This window comes from Doryrhamphus excisus, chromosome 11 (assembly GCF_030265055.1).
Source record: "Doryrhamphus excisus isolate RoL2022-K1 chromosome 11, RoL_Dexc_1.0, whole genome shotgun sequence".
Lineage (NCBI taxonomy): Eukaryota > Metazoa > Chordata > Actinopteri > Syngnathiformes > Syngnathidae > Doryrhamphus > Doryrhamphus excisus.
In genome coordinates, this window is record NC_080476.1 from 20,294,515 (window position 1) to 20,321,874 (window position 27,360).

Consider the following 27,360-nt stretch of genomic DNA (forward strand, 5'->3'; position numbering starts at 1 on the left):
TTTTTTTAGATATAAGAATAAGATTGTGATGTTTTAAGCTGTTTTTCAAATCGCTGATTTGTACATTTGAAAGCCAATATATAATAATATATTTTGAAATGACACATTGGTCTCTTAGAGTACCTTTGTGGGCATACCCTGAGTATCTGTCCCTCTGCAGCCCAAGACTGTATGCTCTTCTTCCTGCTTTGCCCTCCAGCAGCTGCTGAAGTACTAGCCTCAATAGCGCCCTCTAGGAGCAACTACCACTAAAGGCAGCAGATCAGTGCGGGCAGCTGGTCAGGCGCCGTGCAGCATGGCCACCATGGAAGACTCACGGCAGAGGGTGTGTGTGTGTGTGTGTGTTTGTGCGTGTGTGTGTGTGTGCGCAGCCCCCAGGAAACAGCTGCTCTGCTATCAGTCACACTTCTTCCACAAATACGCCGTGCACCAAGTAACGAGTACGTCTAGATCAGGGGTCAGCAACCCGCGGCTCCAGAGCCGCATGTGGCTCTCCAGCCTCTCTGTTGCGGCTCCCTTTGCAATGCTTGAATATTTTTTAGCACCCGTGTGGTGAAAATGCACGTCTTTGTTATGAGTTTACAAAAATCCAACTTTGTGTGAGACCATGAATGCATCCTGACTGAGTTCTGACTGGTGACTGAATGAGCAGACAGGATGCTATCCAGTTCTCTCTGACAGGTTAACATGAAGGGAAATGAGTAATACTTTGAGTTATTTGAGTTATTAATTATTATTAATGAGTTATTTGACGATTCTAAAAAATAAATTAGAGCTCATTTAAAAACAAAAGTTTATCTCCAGTACTAGCAAGAGTACTCCAACTCGTCTTTTTTTTCCCCACCAATGTTGTTTTAAACATACAACGTTTTGCGGCTCCAGGCTATTTTTCTTTAGTGGGCAAGTGGGTGAAATGGCTCTTTTCATAGTAAAGGTTGCCGACCCCTGGTCCAGATCAGGGTTCGGCAACCTTTCCTATCAAAAGAGCCATCTTACCTCCTCGCTCACAAAAGGAAAACTGGAGCCGCAGAACATAATTCATAAACAAAATCTTATAAACTTTCAAAAGTTTATACCTGACGCCTGAAGAAAAATATTTGATTGACTGCCAGATTCAGAGGGAATTTTGGGGTATCAAAGTAGTTCAGGGGAGAAAAAGCGGAGTTGATCGATTACTCTTGCTAGTATTGGATCTTGCTAATATAGAAAATAAATGTACATATGTAAATATCTGTGTAAATTAAATGTAATGTGTTTACATTTGTTGACAAACATGTTTATTCTGGCCCCAACAAGTTTGGGTGTTGAATACTTTAGCATTGCGAAGGGAGTCACAACAAAGAGCCACATGCGACTCTGGAGCCGTGGGTTGCTGACCCCTGGTTTAGTGTATATGACCATTTCATCTTTGACCTTTTTAATGATTTTAATCCGGAACAAAAGGCAGTAGTATCATCTGCAAATAATACATCATCGATGTACTAGTTGAATAGTTGTGGTCTCAGTGTTGACCCCTGGGGTACTCCATCACTGGGGTACTGTGGAAATGTGTTTTCTCCTGGCTTTACGTATTGCTTCCTGTCAGCTGAGTAGCTTTTGACCCAGTTGAAAACGAATTCTATGATTCTGTACCTTTTGAATTTTGTAATTTTGTGATTTTTTTTTATAAACTTTCAAAAGTTTATACCTGATGCCTGACGAAATGTGCAGCGACGTGCTCACATCCTGAGCGAATTTCAAGTCTCCCATGATTTTGATTGACTTGAATACTTGGGCATTGCGAAGGGAGCCACAACAAAGAGGCTGAAGAGCCACATGCGGCTCTGGAGCCGTGGGTTGCTGACCCCTGGTCTAGATCATACTCCAGGAATGTGAATCTTGTCCATGTAACGACTACTACTTCAATTTGCTGAGATGGGATTATTATATCACAAAAATGTTCCCATTATTATATTATTATAAGATATGTAAAGTGGATTCCCGCATATTTGTGATTCAGCGTTCACGGTTCTGCAAAGTGGCACATTTTTTTTATTTTTTTTTATTCTCTGAAAATAGCATTTTATTTTATGGTAAACACATCTTCGCTCAGTCGGTAATAATACGGGTAAAAAAAATGAGATTTTGCAGCCTTTAAACGCACCACAGTTGGGTGTTTTGACTTTGATTCCATCTGATTATTGATCATCTTACATTATATCATTTTATCATTTGAATACATTTAATTAAAAAGTATGTGATGCTGATTTAGAGAAGAGGTTATATTTTAATGGTGCATCAGTTATTGTGGAGTAACTAATATTTATTGTATATAAAACAAACTTAAGGTTGATTTGGCGTGAGGTTTTATGACAATTCATTTTTACTTTGTGGATATCAAAAAGGGAAGAAACGTTTTGAGGGTCTTCGCTAGCACACTGTAGGCGGGGAAATTTACTAATGACTTATTTGATAGGAAATTACTAAAAATGAAACTTGGATTTTTCACGTCACGACTGAAGTACATGTGTCAAACACTCATATGGTTTGTTGTATAAGGGAGCTATGACTTCTCAACAGTGCTTCAAAAATCCCCCCCATTATCCATGACTTTTAACAATTATGACTTTTTTTTTTGATACATAGCCAATATGGTCATAACTGTTAAGAGTACAAAGGTATTATCAATCAATAAATCCAAGCACCTTTGTACGGATCCTTGCAATCAAATGATAATAACACAGATGGAGTACGTGCTGATCAATTTCAAAGATGTGTAAAAGTAGTTCTGTCAGGAGATTAAAACAATTAACTGATTAATTATGACTAATTCACCTAATTCACCTCGTCTTCTAATTCACAGAAAAATTGCCAACAATCACTCTACCTTTATGACAGTTATGCCGTCGGGGCATTTTTTATTCAAATGTAAATTTCCCAACTCACCGCTCCTCACCTTGCCCTCCCAAGTACAATTGAGCTAATGCTAACCAAGCCCAAACATGACAGCCAATCGATGTCTACTTCAGGGTGGGACTGACTATTGTTTTCCATCCCCAACAACTCAAACACACCAAGTTCAGCACATAAAACCAGATTTTTTTTTCATAACGAGGTAACTTGCACACAATACAGAAACTGTAAAGTTAGAAATTAATCATTTGAATAATGTGATTAGAAGAAATATATTGAAAATGCGTCATGAATTAATTAAGAATGAATACTAACAGAATAGATTTAAGGTAAAAATTAAACTTATACGTGAAAAACCAAGTCGGCAAAAGTCCAAGGTGGGATAGGCTCCAGCACCCCCCTGCGAACCGGTAGAAAATTAACATGCATGACTAATAATTGGTCGTATTCAACCATAAAAGCATAGAGATCCGTAGAGACATCCTCTACTAGTTAACTTGTTCCACTTCATAATATCTCCCAAGCGCCAAAGAAAAGGAAAGTCCTCACCATGGAAGGAAAATGAATCCAAGACAGTTCATAGAGAAGACAACAACGCTGGGCTTCACGGGGGAGTTAATTTCGGTCTAGCTTCCGATTTACGCTAAAACCTGACTTCAAACCCAGTCTAGGAACGGAACTCGTCGGTAACCCGTAGACCACCTATGCTGGATGAAGGATGTCCTGCATGGACCTGATGAAACTATTCCTCCTCATGAAGGTCACTTCCTTGAACCTCTAACCACTGTCTACTCTAAAAACACAAGTCCCCAAATAATAATAATAATAATAATAATAATATTAATAAGACGTTAATGACACTCATCATGTCTGCAGGAGGTGGGCCAAAAAAGAGAATTAACTCTACAGACGGGACCCCGGGACAACAGGGGGGGGGGGGGGGACTGCGAACAAGGTCAAGCATGACCAGATGATTTCTCCACACAAGTTTGGAGAGGAGCCGCTACTGTTGGCCTAGAAAGGAGCCGCCCAGTCGGGGCGCTCGGGGGTTGATTCCCCCTTCTGTCTCCTGTCTTTTACCTAATCAATTTTCTTTGGCAAGTTGTAAATAAAGTCACATAGTGGTACTAATGTTTGAATAATAATAATAATCATAATAATAACGCCATGTGTCAGTGGCACAGTAACGACGGCGGACCCCCGCACACCCCCGCACACCCCCGTCCCTTCTGCATCTCGATTCATTAGCATTAGCTAAGGGGGCAGCGTTTGTTCCGTGGCCTGGCAAGAAAGAAGGGTGCGAAGATGAGCAAAGTAACAAGAGAGAACGAGGGAGGGGCGCAAAAGGGTGGGGGGTCGGGTTCGGAGAATAATAGAGGAGCATCAGGGAAGCTTGAGAATGAGAAGAAGAAAAGAGAGACGGGTAAAAAGAAACAAAGGAGAAGGAGGATGAGAGAAGGTCGGACAAGAAGCCAAAGAAAGAATCCCGAGAAGAAGGGGTGAAACGCCAGACCATCCGAAGGGGAATGCTGGGCTCAGCAAGTTAGCGATTACTGATTAGCCAGCCTGGTCCTGCAGGGAGGCCGTTCCGTCCTTGGCTTGGGAAAACAACATAAAAGGGAGCCGGCTGTTTTGTGACGGGACTTGAAAGCGTGGCGGCTATCGTAGACGTCGGCCTTATCAATGGCCGGTCACTAGAGCCGGGCTATATGAAGCAACGAGGACGCTGTTTTTTCCACCAGGAGATAACGCGCACATACCTCGCCCCGCGTTTGCGATACGCGATACTGTAGAACAGGGGTCTCAGACTCAATTTACTTGGGGGCCACTGGAGCTAGGGTCTGGGCGAGCCTGGGCCGCATCAGGTTTTCCAAAAAAAAAAAAAAAAAAATATTTTAAATTAGAATTTTTTTTTATTTTTTTTTTAATTTTTAAAAAAAAATTAATTTTTTTTTTTTAAAAATTATTATTTTTTTAAAACTTTTTAAAAATTTTATTAAAAACAGAAAAATGAATAAACTTTGCTTTGGTTTCGATTTTCTACAAGAAAAGCTCTGATAAAACAAACACCGTTCTCAAATATATTTTTATTTTTCTACACAAAATAAGATGAAAAATAAACAAACAAATCAAGAATAAAAACAATCAATCGATCAGTAATAAATTAATATAACTGCAGGGTCTTGAGACACATGCTAACTCGCAAACTAGACAGCTAGCGACCTAAACGGTAGCCTTCAAGTTTTTTCCTTTCAACTTAAATAGCCAAAAACTTACCACTTCCACACGGATAGGGAGGATAACTATTAACAGTTATTTAACCTTTAACATGAACATTAATCAATAGCCAAAAACTTTTTATTTTTCTACACAAAATAAGATGAAAAATAAGTAAACCAATCAAGAATAAAGAAAATCAATCAATCAGTAATAAATAAATATAATAATAATAATACAACGGCAAATAATAAAAACTTAAGAAATTATTTGTTTCAGATTAAAATGAACAAAGCATTATTAGAGCCCTGTAGACGAGACAAAACACGACTATAGTCACATTTATACTCTATTTATTTACAACATATTGCGCAACTGCAGGGTCTTGAGACACATGCTAACTCGCAAACTAGCGCGCTAGCGACCTAAACGGTAGCCTTCAAGTTATTTCCTTTCAACTTAAATAGCCAAAAACTTACCACTTCCACACGGATAGGGAGGATAACTATTAACAGTTATTTAACCTTTAACATGAACATGAATCAAACGTAATATTTTTTTTTTCTGGGTACATGATACCATACAGCATCCGTATCAAACATTAAACTTTCATATCAAGGCGGGGGCCTCAAAGTAGTGTCCTGCGCGCCACATTTGGCCCGCGGGCCGCATGTTTGAGACCCCTGCTGTTAGAATTTTTTTTTTTTTGCCAAACTGCCATCGGTCTGTCAATCATTCAGTGCATCAGATGAATGCGGCGACCTGGGACGCTAGTGGTACCCTGGACCGTGGCTTCTTCCCTGATTGCTGTTCCTAAACCGTTGCTTAAGCGAGAGGTTAACAAGTGCAATGTCACCTTTCAATCATTGAAAAGGAAATTTTCCACTGGTTTCCCACTGAAAATGAACATGAAAATATATTCTTTCCGTGTCGCAAAGCGCACGCAGATAGCGCCTCCTTCTTTTTGGCTATGTTTGACCTGATTGATTTTTGCGGGGTAAGGTCATCCTGAACAGCTGCTGGCGGACTTGCAATTCATCTGCAGTTCAAAGAATTATCAGGTCGCTCGGTGCCATTGCTGTTTGCACGGAAAGACAACATCGTCGGGGAAACTCGGTCTCAGTCGCGGGACGAGTCGGTTGGCTAAAATCATAGACACGTAATCAACAGAGCTAATCCCCAGACTGTTGCTTTAATCACTTCATGGCAAGTTGTAAGTTGGGACATATTGGTCTGTGTTAAATGCAAAGGATTAAATCTCGCCATCTGTGCGCCAACTATCCCCCCGGAGACTTTGCGTATTAAGCTTATGATTGTTATTCCCAAGAAAGATTGAACGGAAATCATATGATCAAATTCAAAGAAGAGTATTACACCTTCTGGTAACGACACGCCAATCATCGGGTGTGGAACCTGCTTTGATGTTTGGGCGATATTTGCGATGATCAAACATCTGGCAAGCGGCTTCAAAGCCACGGCGCATTTTACCGTATCCCCCCCCCCCTACCCTGGAGTAATCTCGCTTGTTTACACCCGAGTCTTTGTCCCAGTTCTAACACATCGTGTTTTGCCGTCTCTCAGCTGACTGGTTGGCGTGCGTTCCAGAGGACAAAGTCCCGGAGTTAAAGCACGCGCACATCGGAGCGTTAGGGACACCGCGGCCGACACGTAATCTTATGCAAACAAATGCATGCGTAATGACACGCTGATGCTTTTCAAGGAATCACCAACGACGGCAGAACTTCATACACGTAGGTGCGCTTTGGAAAGGTCTACAGTGCCACGCCTTCCCGACCAATACTTCATACGTCCTTATTCCAGCCTGACAAAGCAGGGAAGGGCACTTGGGAAGCCTTTGAACGCTGGAGTAGTTTGCATAAGACAGCTCAGGTTCGCCGGAAAACCGGACTCAAGCCCGAATCTGAAGGGTACTGTGCCCCTTGATGTATGACTTTGACATTTAAGGAACTTGATACAGTTTGCACTTTATAATAGGATACTACTTAGCTCAATTTCTGTATTGCAGTCCTGTCCAAAGTGCTGTCACCGCTTTGGGGGTAATTTTGTGTAAAAACAAAATTAAACACGAAACACAAAAATATGGAACCAAATTCAACTTCAACAAGAAGTCTTTTATTTTGACTTCAATGTTATCTTACAGATTCCAGCCTTTTTTCCAAGTACAGTAAACCTCGGATATATCGGATTCAATTGTTCCCACTGGTTTTGTCCCATATAAGCGAAATCCGTTATATGTGTATAGCGGAAAATGTCCGTTTTACGCATATATCGGATTTATATCCGGTATATGCGTAAATGGGATTTTATCCGTTATAAAAAGGCACTTCCTTGACTATGTTTCCAATGTACCTGGACGCGCAGGAATCGGAGCGCCACGATGCGGCCATCCGATATATGCGAGGGAAATTTAATGGAAATGCATTGGAACGGGACTGGAGATTTTGTCCGAAATAGGCGAAATCCGTTATAAAAAATCCGATATATGAATTTGAATATGAATTTTTATTGGAAATGCATTACAGAAAAACTGGTTCTTTTTTATCTGTCCGTTGTGAGCGAATTTCCGATATATCCGAGGTTTACTGTACTACCAAATTTTGATTCACTATTTAATTGGTATGGCTAACATTTCCAATAAAAGTGACAGATTAGAATCCCTCGCCCCAAATTTCAGTTGTCATTGTTCACACTTACGCTAGAATGATAACACAAGATGATCAGTGACCGTTAAAACAAGTGCTCCCATAGGCAAACAATATTTTGCAATTCAGTACATAACTACGGTGCGTTCAAGAATCGTATAACAAAGTGCCTCATCTCAACGCCGAACAAAAAAAAAAAACATTCAGGGACGCATAAACACAGAAATGTTGGGATGCAGATAATGTCAAAAACAAAGTTTATTTTTTAATAATGACTTATTGTTTAACGGCGGCCCTGTCCAATAGCAGTCATCATAAAAAAATGTACACATGGATATCAGAATCAGATGGTCTCACTTATGGATGATCGGTATCAGAATGGGAATATCAAAACCCTGATGTGGTCATCCCTAGTTTTAGCATCTGTAATGAAAGTGGTCCCATTTTTTTTGGAATGCTACATCAGTATTTTATTTATTGTAGAATTCCCTACCACTAAATTGAAATTTCATTTTGACAAATCATTTAATAGTAAAAATAGAGAATGTTTAAAGTAGACCGAAGCCCAAATAACGACCATACTGAGTCTGGTGTTGACATTCAATGGTTGTTAGCTTCGGTTTCATGAACTTTGTCTTCTGATAAACTTTCATCTACATTTATTTAGTTTGACTTCCGGGTCAAATCTGGCATTCATGCAAAAAAGTGTTCCGTTTTTAAAATTGGATTGCAATTTTACTTTGGACTGACATGCAAATAAGTCTGACAGAATAATCGAGTATTGTCTAGTGAAGTTTAAATAGTGTCATCTTTGATAACGACAACTCCATTGTTAGTTTCTTTGACACTTTTCATGAGGTTCTCTCATTTTCTCATCATTTCTCCTGTGGTTGATTTTCGGGATGACTGCGTCCATACTATGTTCTCATAGTAAAAAGTCAAAGTATGTCAACTTTTGTGTTTCACACATTGTCTTTAGACTGATGTATTATCACCAAGGAGTCCGATTTGCTTCTTTTCAGGTCAAAGTGTGGGTTTGACGGTCCAATTATACTCCACCCCAGCTGGGTCCGCTGTGCAAAAGCTTCATTTTTAGCACCAATGACGACCTCGAGAGGCGCTAGAGCTGATGGACAGTCATATCCTATCAAGAGACCCACGTTACAGTCTTGAAATGGCGGTAATTTGTCTGCTAAGTGTTCCAGATGTGGCCATTGCAGTGCGGTCTGACTTGTGGGAATCTGACACTTGTTCATCGGGATGAAGCCACGGGCGTAGGCTTGCTTTATTTCAATGTGACCGTCCATGTTCAGTCCTCGGACTTTTAGATCTTGAACATTCTTGCTTGCTACGATGGTGTCTGTGGCTGTCATGGTGCTCAGTTTTAGTTTCACCGATTGGCAACCCACGTTCAATTTGTCGAGGACGTCCTCCAAGATGAACGTGGAACTGCTCTGTGAGTCCAATATCGCATAAGTAAGGACTTCTTTATCGGGTTCAACCATTGCTGAGACAAAAACAGGAATGATACTCGATGTAGCTGAAGGACGTCTCGTTGAGTGATGAACCTCTCGGTTCCTAAGACCATCAGTGGGAAGACATTCGCTCTTCAAACGACTTGGTCTGGTTCTTTGGATCTTGGTGGAATGCATGCTGGTTGGATGATGGCGGTGACATGTGCTACAGATGTGTCTCCTTTTGCATTCTTTGATAAAGTGGCCCTTCTTCAGACATCCAAAACATAAACCGTTTCCATGTATGAACGCTTTCTTACACTCGGGAGTCTTTGCTGCAAAAATGGGACATCTAGCGATGTCATGACCGTCATTTTTGCAACCAAAACACACTGATATCACTTTTATACCAGATGCTATTTGTGTGTCCGGGTTTGTTTGGGTACTGGTTTTCACAGATCTTCTCCTAAGTGATCGACTGTCCAATGGATCATTGTTCATTATGGATGGTGCGGTATTAGCATTGCATACGAACTGCGCTTCTTTGTTGACAAACTCAGTAAAACATGCAAAATTTGGATATTCTCCACAGGTATCGAGTTCGTCGACAACAATTTGACTCCATTTGTGGATAATCCGTCCGGGAAGTTTTTGAAGCAGCTTGTGGTTTTCTTCACAGCTGTTTAAAGAAGCTCGTTCTTCATGTGGAATTGCTCCATTGCAGATTTTCAAGAAGTCTGCAAACACTTTCAGAGCCAATGGATCATTGTTACTAATCTTGGGCCATCTTCTCAGCTCTTCTCTGAAGGGCCTTTCTAGGATGAAGTGGTTTCTCGTTCCCTCTTGGAGAACTGCTAATGCTTCATGGCGTGGACCTTCTTTATGTCTGCTGAAGGAACTTTCTATGGCATGGCGTGCATCTCCGTAAGAATAATCATTCAGGGCAACGATATTCGGAGTCAGTCTGGGGTCTCTGTTGGTCAGGGACAAGGTAGCCATTTTTTGGTTAATGCATGTCAGCGGTTTACCATTGAAAGTTCGTGGCTGACTATCCATGGTCAATGAACTGACTTGTGGCCTTAAAGGCTCCTGACGAGATCCCGGTTTGGGTGAGAATGGAACGACATTCGGATTCAGTGTAGTGCTAACTTTAGCTTCTTTAAAAGAGTCGGTCGGAGTTTCATTCACTGGACTGTGGCCTCCGTTTGGTTGTTGCGACATCGTGTTTGTTTATGGGAATCCGTGGTCTGTACGGGAAGCAGGAATGAACATGCAACGATTTTTAAACATGAACCCAGAAGGCAATGCGATGGCACATCACTTGGTTGAAGCTGGTTTGGCTTTCTTTGAGTCACACCTTAACAAGAGTAAAAACAGAATAACACTCAATATCGAAACAAAATATACATATTTTAACTCCTGTTAATTTTCAGAAAGACATGAACAAACCAGCATTTTTGGTAGGTTTATTTTAAAGGGGCCCTAATATATTTTTTGACTTATAATGTTGTTGCAATGTTAATGTTAATTAAACAATTTTTAATTTTAATTTTTTTAATAGGTTTTTCAAAGTTGTTTTTCTAAAACCAAGTTAGACTGACGTCAATGCGATCCGGACTTCCTTAAAAGGGCTGCAGATAGCCTGCACTCAGTAAAGGCAGATCTATGTATCCGGAAGTCCTCGGGAGCGTTTGGGAGTGTGACCAATTAGTGGGCTCGGCACGACGAGGGCCGGGGGTGGAGTAAATTAAACGCTTTGATAAAGAAACGCAGGGGTGTCACTAGGTTCTGATAAGCTCTGAAATTCGTCTGAGTTTTTTTTTTGTAAAAAAAAAAAAAAAAATCAATAAAACAAAAAATCAATAAAAAATATCAAATTATTTAGGGGGGCTTAAGAAACGGTTTTGGTCGGAAGCGGAAAGTCCATGGAAACACTAGAAATAGGTGCAAAATCTGGAAGAACTAGAAAAATTTCTGTGCAGGTTATTGTGTGTAGCTGCTCTACGGGAGTCCACGAGTCAATACAAAGCACCAAAATGAGCATAATAGTTCTTTTTTAACATATACAGATATAATATTAGGGCTTTCTTCGACTAAGATTTGTCATAGTCAAATCTGATTCATGAGATTCTGGCGACAGTAAAGTAATAGTCGAATATATGATTAATATCCATGTACAGTATTTCGCTGTTTAGTCATGTCTCGGTGAAAGGTACAACATTGCAGTCCAGAAGTCTTAATGTGGGTGATGCGGAGTAACTTGTCTATTTTATTTGCTAAAAACCGTACATTAGCAAAGTAATTTTATAGCTTCGTCTACAAAATAATTGCAGTATTTCCCTAATGTAGATGAATTAAACACACTTTTTTCTAATGAGTCAAACTGGAATTGAACTTATACCACCACGTACCGAGTCCTGACCATGTCTGCCCGTTCTGCTTCACAGCTTTCAGCATGTCCTGTTTGAAATGCGCACGAACTAAGTCCGGTACGTGCGGATGTTCTATCCAAGATGACATCACCTCACATCATCTCAGTGACAGTTTTTCACACTGAAAAAAGGTTTATGTCACCTTAAAGGCTTTCATGATCCATTAAAGAATTGCATCAGGTTTTCACAGCTTTGACATACGCAGAAATAAAGATATTTTAAAGGTCATTTTTTATTTACGAGAATAAGTTCTGAATTTTTGCTTTCAGAAGTTATGAAATAAGTTCTCACCATTGGAATCAGTGGAGTATGGATGCAGTACCAAGTCCGGGTAGGGTGCAGGGCTGGTTTGCATTACATCGGTGCCGAGACCCAGATGAGAGTGAGGTTTAGGTGGGTGAGTATAACGGATGTCGGCTAGTGTGGCTGTGCAGGGTAGGGTTACCCTAGCCCTAACCCTAACCCTAACCCTAACCCTAACCCTAACCCTAACCCTAACCCTAACCCTAACCCTAACCCTAAACCTCACTACACCGACACCTTAAGAACTGCACTGGTCTCGGAGTTGACACATAAGGACTTTTTGGATCACTGGGTAGCACTAGAGACCCGAACCCTAGCCCGTTGCGGTACAGTCCGTACTACATAACATTAGCCCAGATTACAAGATCATTGTAGTATTTTAACCTCTGAAATACTGTGTAAATTAGAATCGGACAAATTCAGGAGGACTGCCAGAACAAAGAAGCCTCCATGGTTCTGTGGATGATTCCCAGATGAAAGACCGCTGAACAAACTCAGTCACTACCATTACCAAGTCCTTTCACCTCATCGTACTTCCAACACCAACAACGCCGCTCATTTAGCCGCAACGCTAATGAGGCTCCCGCTACTCTGATAGCAATCTGACTTTGATTTAGCTTGTAAAACCGGGACTGAAACGTAAAGGTTCGAGCCTGGCCCTGCGTAACTGAGAACGTATTTCCAGACAAACTAGACCAGATCTTGACTCAATCACGTCTGGGCCCCATGGATGGGGTAGACCCCGAGTGCATATCGCTGTTTGACACTATGTCTGCTGCGGTGTGATTTCCTGGTTCTAGCAGAAGGGGGGCAAACAGATGTGGGACGGAGGTATACTTTTTCGGCATTATGAAGAATGAAATTCAAAACAGTGTAGCACATGTGACATTTTGAACTTGTTCCCATTTTTAGTATCAGTCTGACTTTCACACTTAAAATACGAACTGCCAACTGCAAGTACTTGAAAATGGACAAGCGTAACTAATGCAGAAGTGGACAGCATTTCCACACTTCCTCACACTCACATTCATGCAATAGTCCGAGTAAAACAGGAAGTATTAAATGTTCATCCACAAAAAAATATTACACAACCAAAGTACTACTTTTACCTACACCATGATAGCATTTACTACGTTTGGGAGTATAATATTCATTCATTTTCTGCCGGGTGCTGGAGCCTATCCCAGCTGTCTTCAGGCAAGAGGCGGGTTCAGTGTATTTTTCATCAAAATAGTAGTCATGCCAAAAATGTTGTGTTGCTGCTGAATGTTCACAGTATCCGAGTGATACTGTTGTGAGGGTGCTGGAGCCTATCCCAGCTGTCTTCATGCAAGAGGCGGTTCAGTGTATTTTTCATCAAAATAGTAGTCATGCCAAAAATGTTGTGTTGCTGCTGGATGTTCACAGTATCCGAGTGATACTGTTGTGAGGGTGCTGGAGCCTATCCCAGCTGTCTTCATGCAAGAGGCGGTTCAGTGTATTTTTCATCAAAATAGTAGTCATGCCAAAAATGTTGTGTTGCTGCTGGATGTTCACAGTATCCGAGTGATACTGTTGTGAGGGTGCTGGAGCCTATCCCAGCTGTCTTCATGCAAGAGGCGGTTCAGTGTATTTTTCATCAAAATAGTAGTCATGCCAAAAATGTTGTGTTGCTGCTGGATGTTCACAGTATCCGAGTGATACTGTTGTGAGGGTGCTGGAGCCTATCCCAGCTGTCTTCATGCAAGAGGCGGTTCAGTGTATTTTTCATCAAAATAGTAGTCATGCCAAAAATGTTGTATTGCTGCTGGATGTTCACAGTATCCGAGTGATACTGTCGTGAGGGTGCTGGAGCCTATCCCAGCTGTCTTCAGGCAAGAGGCGGGGTTCAGTGTATTTTTCATCAAAATAGTAGTCATGCCAAAAATGTTGTGTTGCTGCTGGATGTTCACAGTATCCGAGTGATACTGTCGTGAGGGTGCTGGAGCCTATCCCAGCTGTCTTCATGCAAGAGGCGGTTCAGTGTATTTTTCATCAAAATAGTAGTCATGCCAAAAATGTTGTGTTGCTGCTGGATGTTCACAGTATCCGAGTGATAGTCGTGAGGGTGCTGGAGCCTATCCCAGCTGTCTTCATGCAAGAGGCGGTTCAGTGTATTTTTCATCAATATAGTAGTCATGCCAAAAATGTTGTGTTGCTGCTGGATGTTCACAGTATCCGAGTGATACTATTGTGAGGGTGCTGGAGCCTATCCCAGCTGTCTTCATGCAAGAGGCGGTTCAGTGTATTTTTCATCAAAATAGTAGTCATGCCAAAAATGTTGTGTTGCTGCTGGATGTTCACAGTATCCGAGTGATACTGTCGTGAGGGTGCTGGAGCCTATCCCAGCTGTCTTCATGCAAGAGGCGGTTCAGTGTATTTTTCATCAAAATAGTAGTCATGCCAAAAATGTTGTGTTGCTGCTGGATGTTCACAGTATCCGAGTGATACTTTGGTGAGGGTGCTGGAGCCTATCCCAGCTGTCTTCATGCAAGAGGCGGTTCAGTGTATTTTTCATCAAAATAGTAGTCATGCCAAAAATGTTGTGTTGCTGCTGGATGTTCACAGTATCCGAGTGATACTATTGTGAGGGTGCTGGAGCCTATCCCAGCTGTCTTCATGCAAGAGGCGGTTCAGTGTATTTTTCATCAAAATAGTAGTCATGCCAAAAATGTTGTGTTGCTGCTGGATGTTCACAGTATCCGAGTGATACTGTTGTGAGGGTGCTGGAGCCTATCCCAGCTGTCTTCATGCAAGAGGCGGTTCAGTGTATTTTTCATCAAAATAGTAGTCATGCCAAAAATGTTGTATTGCTGCTGGATGTTCACAGTATCCGAGTGATACTTTGGTGAGGGTGCTGGAGCCTATCCCAGCTGTCTTCATGCAAGAGGCGGTTCAGTGTATTTTTCATCAAAATAGTAGTCATGCCAAAAATGTTGTGTTGCTGCTGGATGTTCACAGTATCCGAGTGATACTGTTGTGAGGGTGCTGGAGCCTATCCCAGCTGTCTTCAGGCAAGAGGAGGGGTTCAGTATATTTTTCATCAAAATAGTAGTCATGCCAAAAATGTTGTGTTGCTGCTGGATGTTCACAGTATCCGAGTGATACTGTTGTGAGGGTGCTGGAGCCTATCCCAGCTGTCTTCATGCAAGAGGCGGTTCAGTGTATTTTTCATCAAAATAGTAGTCATGCCAAAAATGTTGTGTTGCTGCTGGATGTTCACAGTATCCGAGTGATACTGTTGTGAGGGTGCTGGAGCCTATCCCAGCTGTCTTCAGGCAAGAGGAGGGGTTCAGTGTATTTTTCATCAAAATAGTAGTCATGCCAAAAATGTTGTGTTGCTGCTGGATGTTCACAGTATCCGAGTGATACTGTTGTGAGGGTGCTGGAGCCTATCCCAGCTGTCTTCAGGCAAGAGGCGGGGTACACCCTGGTGACTGGTGGCCAGCCAATCACAGGGCACATATAGACAAACAACCATTCACACTCACATTCATACCTATGGACAATTTGGAGACGCTAATTAACCTAGCATGTTTTTTTTGGAATGTGGGAGGAAACCGGAGTACCCGGAGAAAACCCACGCATGCACGGGGAGAACATGCAAACTCCATACAGAGATGGCCGTAAAAGTTGCTGACCTCGTCATCGTATTACAGCCTTCCGATAGCCACTTGGGCATTGTTAGCATTGTTTGTGTACAATTCCGTATGCAAGAATAAGATGAGCAAAACCTAAAGTTGCATGGAGAAGACCAGAAACACTAAGGAACAGGAACACCAAATATAGGCTTCTGTTTTATAATGTAGCATAAAACACTGAAGGTTTTATGACTATAAATAAAAGATGAAGGTTGCTTTCTATGCACAAATGTGATTTTTCTTCAACTTTCTTTACTTAAATGACCAAATATGCTGTTGAGAAACAAACTATTGACTATTACCGAACGAAAAACGTGCTAATGCCAAGTCACCAAAAGTTACGTTGCAATTCACTTGAATATATCTTCTGTGAGAGCCGAGTACCCGATGGACACACTAAACCAGAGGTAGGGAACCTATGGCTCGGGAGCCAGGTAGGGCTCTTTTGATGACTGTATCTGGCTCTCAAGCGTTTCTTACCACAATAAAACTGTATTTTTGCTAACATTTTAAAGTAAACATCACAGAAATGACAAAAATTAAAAATAATCAACAACTTTCTTATGCATTTTAATCCGTCCATTTATTTTCTACTGCAATACGGCCGACCATATCCATCTTTCTTGAATATATTTTCCAGGTCAAACACCCAAACTGGATTATTACTGGGTAATGCGGTAGTCTACCTCGGTCATTGAGATGTCAACATGTAAATATAAACTTTCCTCCTCTAGTCAAATAGTCACCTAGCTAAAGCTGCAGAACCAAGCCTTCTGACGAAGATGACCAAAAGAATGAAATACATGTACGGAGTATGGTGCAAAACCATGTAGCAGCAGAAGTTGTATTAATGGCAGCAAGTATTAGATTTATTATTAGACACTGCGCTGCTCACGAAAGTGTGCTGGCCACACCCCATTGGCGTGGGGTAGTGTGCCCGGTCTACGTAATTAGAGCCCATTATATCTAAAACTGTTGGTCTTACATAAAAATGCACACATTTTATTGCATTCAATGTTTAAAAAAATGTATATGGCTCTCACAGATACACATTTTAAAATATCTGGCCTTCATGGCTCTCTTAGCCAAAAAGGTTCCCGACCCCTGCACTAAACAGTTTCACTGACTTTTTACAGCACCGGTGCGTGGGTGGGTATTTCATACTTCCACTTGAACTACAATACTACTTGTCAGTCATATTCCACCCCTGGCGTTTGATGTTGACTTTATACCTTTATGGTTAAATTGACAACGTCAGCCTCGGAGCCAATAAAACGTTCCCAAGCTACAATTATTCCTGCAATTCACAGAAAGAACACCTCATTCATAACGATAATGCTGCATAAAGGTGCCATTAAGGGTAAGATACTGCTATTGTACTTCCACTGCAGGAGCGTATCACAGATGCAAGTACTCAACAGGGTCATTTCTACTCTATAAAACCAAATGTATGTCACATTCTAAAAAAGATACGTAGCGGTAATGTCCACCAACATATGAAAACAGTTTCCTTCCACTATGACATGTGATTATTATACAGCAAAATAGCATAACATCCTGAATATGTTGTATACCGCCCCCCCCCTGCATTTTTAAGCATAACAATGCCAAAATACTTCAATACTAAATTTTTTGTACTGAAATATTACATTTTAATAATGTTAATAAATTGCTAATAAATTGACAATAAAATCACAAATACTGCAGATTTCAGAAAACAACAAATGGAATGATACAAAATTTTTTAATTAAATTATAAAAAAAAATAGTTACAACTATAATGATGAAAATGGTAATATTAATGATGATTATAATAATGGTGATAATAAAATACAAATGTAAATAATGCAAAGTTATATTTTAATTGATGTAAGAAATGCACTGTAATGTTTCATATATTTGCCCCCCCAAAAAAAACAAAATTTTGGTTACTGCAATTCTACATTTTGTTACTGCATAGGTTATTGTTTTTTTATGTACATATACTTACTTATTTTGAACAACACCTGCCACTTTTATATTTATATTGTTATTCCTTGTTTTATTTTTATCCTTTTCCCGATTCTTATTTTTACTTTTACTACAAAATGCACCGTTGAGTTGCACTCAAATTTCTTTGTTGCGATAACAATAAAGGCGATTCTGAAAGGAATTAAGAGTTTTTGTAGTTGACTATGGCCCATTATTAATCAATAAATATTGATACTAGTTATACTGTATATCATATTCAGACTACTAGCTGTCAGTAATGACAAAACATTGATGAGACATGGTATTATTACCGTAACACTGCTTGTAATCAGCCTGGGAATGGAGTGAAAATATATTATCCTCATATTAAGTGTGGAAGTGGTAGTTTTTTTTTTTCTTTCTTCCCCACTTTGGAACCGTTTATTAAGTTTTGAATTACAAATTTCCCCACTGAGGGACGAATAAAGGCATATCTTAATACATAAATTGGGGACTAACTATGAAAATATTATATTTATTAATATTGAATTCTACATTCCGGTCAGATCTGGAAGCAACTAAAAGCGATAAAACAAGGAACGACTGAGTCGATGTTTCTTTATGGCGACATGTGCAGTGCATATTCTTTCACTTTCATATGTACGCTACTGTTAAGTTCATGTGTGATGAATATTATGAATACCGTATTTTCTGGACTGTAAGTTGCTTTTAAGTATAAGTTGCACAAGGCCAAAAATGCATAATTAGGTAGAAAAAAACATACATAAGTCGCTTTTTTTGCGGGTAATTTTTCCAAACTACTTGACCAAAATGTCCTCTTGGAAGACAAATTCTAACAATAACAGATATGCTAACACAATGCTTATTCAGCTAGAAAAAAAATAAAAATGAACAGAAAAAGTGTCCAGTGTTCATTTCTAAGTCGCTCTGGTGTATAAGTCGCAGGAACAGCCAACCTATGACAAAAAGTCCGGAAAATAGGTTTTTTTTTTCTCTTTAAAAAAATAGACAAAAGCCATTGTTTTTGTACGAGGATGTGATTTTGTGTAAATTAATATTCAGATAAGCTTTCTTAATATCTCAGCAACTGGAAAGTTTGTCACTTGGGATGAGGAGCCCAGGTAATACGATCCAAATAGGCCATCTGCCGTTCCCGCAGAATAAAAACCCGCCGCAACCAATCAGATCGCACCAGCGTCAGCCGAGATAAAGGCGACGCAATAAAACGAAACAATCTGTTGCTTTGACACTACACCACGCTACGGCGGCCATTTAGCTGCCGGGCCGGGGGCAGGAATGTGCTCTTTGAACTAGCTTTATTTAACAGTGTAGCAGCATGCGCACAGCACGCCCCGAGTCCCCGAGCTGGCCCGGGGACAGTTTGCCCCTAGCGTGGGCACATGAGTCGCGGGGCCATCGGGTCAGGGAGCTGGCATTCCCGCCCCTGGCACAAGTCGCTGCCCTCGGGAGCGTAGGAGCGGACACCGGGATCATGGGGCGCACCAGACAGACAGGGGCCTACCCAGCAGCTTGCGACCAGAACCAACAGGGGCGGAGGACAATGAATGCAATTATTTACAAGAGCGCAGTCCAACTTTCTTTTGGGCTCTCCCGATTACGCATGTTTACTCTCGCTCTCCTTTCGGGGAGCGGCGAGGCGGGGCTGTGACCCCGGCGGTACAGTTCTCAGTGGGATTTTTCACGGTGCCCAGGGCTACCCCGCTATTCATGCTCTGTTGCCGTCAGTGTCCAGCTGCAGCCTTTTTCCTAGCGTTTTCACAAAAGGTCAAGGGAGACGCATCAAAACGCAGTCAACTGGATGAATATATGAAATTAAAAATATGATTATCGTTCATGTAGGAATATTTGGGGGTGATTCAATTGTTGACAACAAATCAGGAAAAGAAGCACATTTTAGGATTTTCCCCTAAATTTTGCATTTTTAAGCATAACAATGCCAAAATACTACAATACTACATTTTTTTTTACTGAAATTTTACATTTTAATAATGTTAATAAATTGCTAATAAATTGACAATAAAATCACAAATACTGCGGATTTCAGAAAACAACAGATGGAATGATACAGCACTAAATAAAGTTTGCAAAATTAAATTATATAAAAAAAAATCCAAAAATTGTTACAACTATAATGATGAAAATGGTAATATTAATGATGATTATAATAATGGTGATAATAATAACAATAATAATGGTGATAATGGTAAAGATTATAACAATAATGATAATAATAATAACAATAATAATATTACAATGGTAATAATAACATGATTATAGCTTGCAAAAAAGGGTAGGCATTTATAAGCTTTTGCTTTTCCTTTTGAGCTTGTGATCAGATAGTTGAATACAAATGTAAATAATTAATAAGTTATATTTTGATTGATGTATGAAATGCAATGTTTCATATATTTGCCCCCAAAAAATGTGGTTACTGCAATTCTACATTTTGTTACTGCTTAGGTTATTGTTTTTTTTATGTACATATACTTACACTTATTTTGAACAACACCTGCCACTTTTATATTGATATTGTTATTCCTTGTTTTATTTTTATCCTTTTCCTTATTATTTTTACTTTCTACAAAATGCACCGTTGAGTTGCACTCAAATTTCTTTGTATGCGATAACGATAAAGGCGATTCTGATTATGATTCTCTGATTCGGAAATACAACTAATATACAAACATAAGGCATTCAGAAGATGCACATTGTAATGATGTGTGGTATTCTACACCGGGTGCTGGTAGTCAGAGACACACAAGCACCAGACTTGATGGCTGTGAAAACGTTAGATTCATAGATAAGGAATCCGACTTTGCTGAAATTGGCTTATCGGTTCTGAAACCAATTAGTCGTACTAATTACCACCAATTGCAACCAATATATTTGCATTTCAGTTATGCTTGGAAATGTTTTATTTGGGCAAAATATGCCCAGTTTTAGTAATACTAGGCCAGGGGTGAGCAAACTTTTTGACTCGCGGGCCGCATTAATTTAACAAAATTGACGGGGGGGATTATGTAGTATTTTACACGTAACAGTCCATTTTTACACCTATATTTTTACACATATTTTACATGTAAAAGTGTCATGCAATCTGCTATATGTGCACTTTGAAATCATTTATTTGATGTAATAAATGTATTATTATTATTATTATTATTATTATTATTATTATTATTATTATTATTATTATTATTATTATTATTATTATTATTATTATTATTATTATTATTATTATTATTATTATTATTATTATTATTATTATTATTATAGTAATGTTATTATATTATTATTATTTTTGTTAATAATAATAATACTACAATTGATATATTAATATTATTAACAACAATATTAATATGATAGTAGTATTATTATCATTATTGACAACATTATTATTATTATTATTATTTGTATTACTATTATTGTGCTTGTGCTCCTTTTTCCAGGAGTATTTTGTAATATTACTACCATTATTATATTAATATTATTAACAACAATATTAATATAATAGTAGTATTATTATCATTATTGACAACATTATTATTATTATTGTTATTTTTATTATTACTATTATTGTGCTCCTTTTTCCAGGAGTATTTTGTAATATTACTACCATTATTATATTAATATTATTAACAACAATATTAATATAATAGTAGTATTATTATCATTATTGACAACATTATTATTATTATTGTTATTATTATTATTACTATTATTGTGCTCCTTTTTCCAGGAGTACTTTGTAATATTACTACCATTATTATATTAATATTATTAACAACAATATTAATATAATAGTAGTATTATTATCATTATTGACAACATTATTATTATTATTATTATCATTATTATTACTATTATTGTGCTCCTTTTTCCAGGAGTACTTTGTAATATTACTACCATTATTATATTAATATTATTAACAACAATATTAATATAATAGTAGTATTATTATCATTATTGACAACATTATTATTATTTTTTTTTTATTATTACTATTATTGTGCTCCTTTTTCCAGGAGTATTTTGTAATATTACTACCATTATTATATTAATATTATTAACAACAATATTAATATAATAGTAGTATTATTATCATTATTGACAACATTATTATTATTATTGTTATTATTATTATTAGTATTATTGTGCTCCTTTTTCCAGGAGTACTTTGTAATATTACTACCATTATTATATTAATATTATTAACAACAATATTAATATAATAGTAGTATTATTATCATTATTGACAACATTATTATTATTATTATTATCATTATTATTACTATTATTGTGCTCCTTTTTCCAGGAGTACTTTGTAATATTACTACCATTATTATATTAATATTATTAACAACAATATTAATATAATAGTAGTATTATTATCATTATTGACAACATTATTATTTTTTTTTTTTATTATTACTATTATTGTGCTCCTTTTTCCAGGAGTATTTTGTAATATTACTACCATTATTATATTAATATTATTAACAACAATATTAATATAATAGTAGTATTATTATCATTATTGACAACATTATTATTATTATTGTTATTTTTATTATTACTATTATTGTGCTCCTTTTTCCAGGAGTATTTTGTAATATTACTACCATTATTATATTAATATTATTAAGAACAATATTAATATAGTAGTAGTATTATTATCATTATTGACAACATTATTATTATTATTGTTATTTTTATTATTACTATTATTGTGCTCCTTTTTCCAGGAGTATTTTGTAATATTACTACCATTATTATATTAATATTATTAACAACAATATTAATATAATAGTAGTATTATTATCATTATTGACAACATTATTATTATTATTATTATTATTACTATTATTGTGCTCCTTTTTCCAGGAGTATTTTGTAATATTACTACCATTATTATATTAATATTATTAACAACAATATTAATATAATAGTAGTATTATTATCATTATTGACAACATTATTATTATTATTATTATTATTATTATTACTATTATTGTGCTCCTTTTTCCAGGAGTACTTTGTAATATTACTACCATTATTATATTAATATTATTAACAACAATATTAATATAATAGTAGTATTATTATCATTATTGACAACATTATTATTATTATTATTATTACTATTATTGTGCTCCTTTTTCCAGGAGTACTTTGTAATATTACTACCATTATTATATTAATATTATTAACAACAATATTAATATAATAGTAGTATTATTATCATTATTGACAACATTATTATTATTATTATTATTTTTTATTATTACTATTATTGTGCTCCTTTTTCCAGGAGTATTTTGTAAACAACAGACCACATCAAATAACGAAATTGATAAAGCAGCTACTTCGACCATCAAAAAATTGTCCCAAGCCACGATGCCAGGTTGTATGTTGAGTTTAAATAAAATACTTTGGAAAGAACAGGCGGGCCATATTGAAACACTTGGCGGGCCGGATGTGGCCCCCGGGCCGTAGTTTGCCCACCCTTGTACTAGGCCATAATCAAAGCCAGAAAATTCTAATCGAGAGGTGCTTATGGATGACTGAATTCATATTTCGATTGTTGATCATGGAAAAATGTCCAATCTCCGGGCGAAATAGAGTTGCAAGAGTGGCACAGCCGGCGTCATTATTCCTTCCTGCCGCTTCCGGAGTGTCCAGATGACAGCGGAGTGTGGCAGAGGGTCCTTCCATAAACAATAAACAACAGTTATGTTGTTTGCCGCCGTCTGTGTCAAGTGGCACACAAAGCCAAGCTCGGCATCTGAGAGGCGTCTGCTCCTCTCTCTGAATTTCGCCTGGTTCGCTTTCAACGGCGTAGAAAAGTGTGGATGTGTGCGCACGCCCTCGGGTGTGGGCGCGTATTCACGGCACAGCACAGGGCTTCTCTGTATTGTATTCTTCGGGGGTTGGCTGGAAGAAAAAAGGCAGAAACAAGAGAGCGCGCGCGGGGGCAAGTGAGAAGGGGCTGCCAGCCCGGTCCATGTAGGGAGCACCCCCTAGATCCCAGCTGCCCGGGACTGGCTGACAGCTCCAGCCTGGTGCCAGTCATCCTTGGCCAGAACTAAAGAGACGTACAATAAAGACACAGATGTGGCATATAGACATATTTTTTTTTATTTTTTAGTCATATTTTAGGAAACCCTAAAACAAAAACCAGTCAACTGGCTTTCCTTTCCATGTGGGGGCTGGCAACATGGTGCGAAACAACATTTATCTGGGACTCTTTAAAACATTATTTATGTAAGAATCAAGGAAGTTCTATTTTGCAGATAATTACATCTTTTGTTGAACCGATGGCTAAGATAAGTTTCAAAACATGAAGTGCTTTTTCTGGCAAACGCCATCAGCGATGTAAAAGTACTAATAAGGCACCAGAACAGGGGTGGGCAAACTTTTGGACTCGTGGGCCGCACTGAGTTGACAAAACTGTGCGGGGGGCGAGAATATATATTTTTTATAACACACACATTATTTTACGCTTATAATTCTAACAGTCCACCTTGAATTATTTGTCTAATTTTATTTATTTATTATATATTTTGATTAATTATATTATATATATTAAATTGTATTATTATATATATTATATTTAAATCGTGATATTATATTTTTACATTTTTATTATTTATTTATTTATTTATTTTATTTATTTATTTGTATATATTATTTGTATATATTTGTATTTGTATAACAGTCCACCTAGAATTATTTGTCTAATTTTATTTATTTATTATATTATATTATATTATATATTATATTTAATCTACATATTATATATATATAATTTATTATATATATTATAATTATATTATTAATTACATTATGTATCAATTATTATATTTTTATACATTTATTATATTATATATATTAAATTGTATTATTATATATATCATATTTAATATATGATATTATATTTTTACATTTTATTTATTTATTTACTTATTTGTATATATTATTTGTATATATTTGTATTTGTATAACAGTCCACCTAGAATTATTTGTCTAATTGTATTTATTTATTATATTATATTATATATTATATTTAATCTACATATTATATATATATATATATATAATTTATTATATATATTATAATTATATTATTATTATTAATTACATTATGTATCAATTATTATATTTTTATACATTTATTATTTATTTTATTTATGTACTTATTTGTATAATTCTATCTGTAAACGTGTCAGATTATTAGCTATATGTTTTAAATATGTTCCATATATCCCTTTTTTCCAGAGCACTTTAAACATCAAACCACATCAAACTTGAATTTTACATTAAAAATTATTTTTTTATTATTTTTATTGTTTTTTTTTTTAACTGAAGAAGACATCCGACTTGCTCGTCATGTTGCCAGCATGTATGTTAAAAGTTAGAAAGCAACTGGCGGGCCGGATTCAAACGCTTAGTGGGCCACACGTGGCCCCCGGGCCGTAGTTTGCCCACCCCTTTTAAATCTTTTCCTAAGATTTATATGCTCGTAAATGTGAAATCTGATACCGAGGTTCTCACGCTACGTTGCAATCCTTACTACGACTAAGTTATGTAAGAGTAATACTGGAGAATATTCAAGTCCAGTACAATAAGAAGTCTGGTGGAAATCCCCTCAACTGGTCTATGGACTTTGAGTGGACCCATGAATCAGTAGGCGAGAAAGCATGGCACCTGGTAGACTGGACAAAGTTGTCCAGTTGGTCCTCAGAGAAAGATCTCGCCACCCATTCGTTCATTGAGGTCTGTAAGAATATAAGAACCGCTGCATGGTGGCATGTTCGGTTCAGACCCCTGCACCCCCAACAGGAAGTGAGCGCCACTGACATGGGAGAAACCGATTTACATGATCGGAACTGTCATTACATGACCAAATATTTCAGTTTCCCACACCTCCAACCACCATTACGTCTAACCAGGGTGGCAACCAATGAAAGGACAGCCTTCACTGGACATAGTTTCCATAGGTGGACCACTTCCTGTGGATGCCCAGACCTTTTTAATATCCAGACGGGGGCAGGTTGGATACATTTTATTAGCCGCTATTTTCATTAGCATGAAAATACACACAGTTGGACTCACGCAGTATTGTGCAGTCAGGGCCAGCAAAGCCTTCTCTGCAGGCCTCACTACAACCAGAAGACCTACATTCATTCATTTTCTAACGCTTATCCTCACAAGGGTCGCACGAGTGCTGGAGCCTACCCCAGCTGTCTTCGGGCATCTGGATTGGTGGCCAGCCAATCACAGGGCACATATAGACAAACAACCATTCACACTCACATTCATACCTATGGACGATTTGGAGTGGCTAATTTAACCTAGCATGTTTTTGGAAGTACCCGGGAAAAAAAACCCACGCATGCACGGGGGAGAACATGCAAACTCCACACAGAGATGGCCGAGGGTGGAATTGAACTCGGGTCTCCTCGCTGTGAGACCTGAGCGCTAACCACTTGACCACCGTGCAGCCCACTGACCTACATTCATTCATTCATTTTCTACCACTTTTCCCTCACGAGGGTCGCGGGGGGTGCTGGAGCCTACCCCAGCTGTCTTCGGGCATCTGGATTGGTGGCCAGCCAATCACACGGCACATATAGACAAACAACCATTCACACTCACATTCATACCTATGGACGATTTGGAGTGGCTAATTTAACCTAGCATGTTTTTGGAAGTACCCGGAAAAAAAAACCCACGCATGCACGGGGGAGAACATGCAAACTCCACACAGAGATGGCCGAGGGTGGAATTGAACTCGGGTCTCCTAGCTGTGAGGTCTGTGCGCTAACCACTTGACCACCGTGCAGCCCACTGACCTACATTCATTCATTCATGTTCTACCACTTTTCCCTCACGAGGGTCGCGGGGGGTGCTGGAGCCTACCCCAGCTGTCTTCGGGCATCTGGATTGGTGGCCAGCCAATCACAGGGCACATATAGACAAACAACCATTCACACTCACATTCATACCTATGGACGATTTGGAGTGGCTAATTTAACCTAGCATGTTTTTGGAAGTACCCGGAAAAAAAAACCCACGCATGCACGGGGGAGAACATGCAAACTCCACACAGAGATGGCCGAGGGTGGAATTGAACTCGGGGTCTCCTCGCTGTGAGGCCTGAGCGCCAACCACTTGTCCACCGTGCAGCCCACTGACCTACATTTACAGTTTAAATTCTACAATTTATTCCATCCATCCATACATTTTCTATGGTCGCATGGAGATGTTGGAGCCTATTCAAGATAACTTCCTTTTACTGGTCGTACACTCACATTCATACCTAACAGATGAATCTAACATGTCTTTGGAATGTACTTGTAAATATGCAAAGTTAATCGAAAAACATGCTAACGCTAATCGCGGCATACGCTAACCAAGGTTGCACTGTATATTCCAAACACTTCTGGATTAAATGTGTTACTTTTTAGGGCCTGAGAACCTAAAAAGACTTAATTCTAAGAACTGTTGTGTTTATTATGAATATTCCTGTTGCTTTATGACCGCCAGTTTGGAGTACTAAACGTGCACAAAAAATGAACAAAACTTACAGAGGCAGAAAATCCCAGAACCCGGAACTGGGCCATATTGCTACATTTCCCCGTCAACCCGCCACCAGTTGGACGGATTGACTTTAAATCTGGAATAGGACGAACAAAACAGTCAGTTCTTAAACCGACTATCTGTGATCCGACCAGCTGCAGACAAA

At 38.3% G+C, this 27,360-nt stretch overlaps 1 protein-coding gene and 1 long non-coding RNA gene across 2 annotated transcripts in view; both read right to left on the reverse strand.

Moving 5' to 3' along the window:
* Positions 1-6,633: 6,633 nt before the first annotated feature.
* On the reverse strand, positions 6,634-12,099 carry LOC131138569 (uncharacterized). Its single transcript, XM_058087590.1, has 2 exons — positions 11,638-12,099; positions 6,634-10,583 (listed from the first exon to the last, which is right to left on the reverse strand). The coding sequence occupies exon 2, from the start codon at positions 10,445-10,447 to the stop codon at positions 8,735-8,737; it is 1,713 nt and encodes a 570-aa protein (XP_057943573.1). The 5' UTR covers positions 10,448-10,583; positions 11,638-12,099; the 3' UTR covers positions 6,634-8,734.
* Positions 12,100-22,906: 10,807 nt separating this feature from the next.
* The window catches only part of LOC131138573 (uncharacterized), a 67,486-nt gene continuing 63,032 nt past the window's right edge, over positions 22,907-27,360 (reverse strand). Inside the window, exon 3 of the long non-coding RNA XR_009132106.1 lies at positions 22,907-23,546. This is a non-coding gene — a long non-coding RNA (uncharacterized LOC131138573). The remainder of the gene's footprint in view (positions 23,547-27,360) is intronic.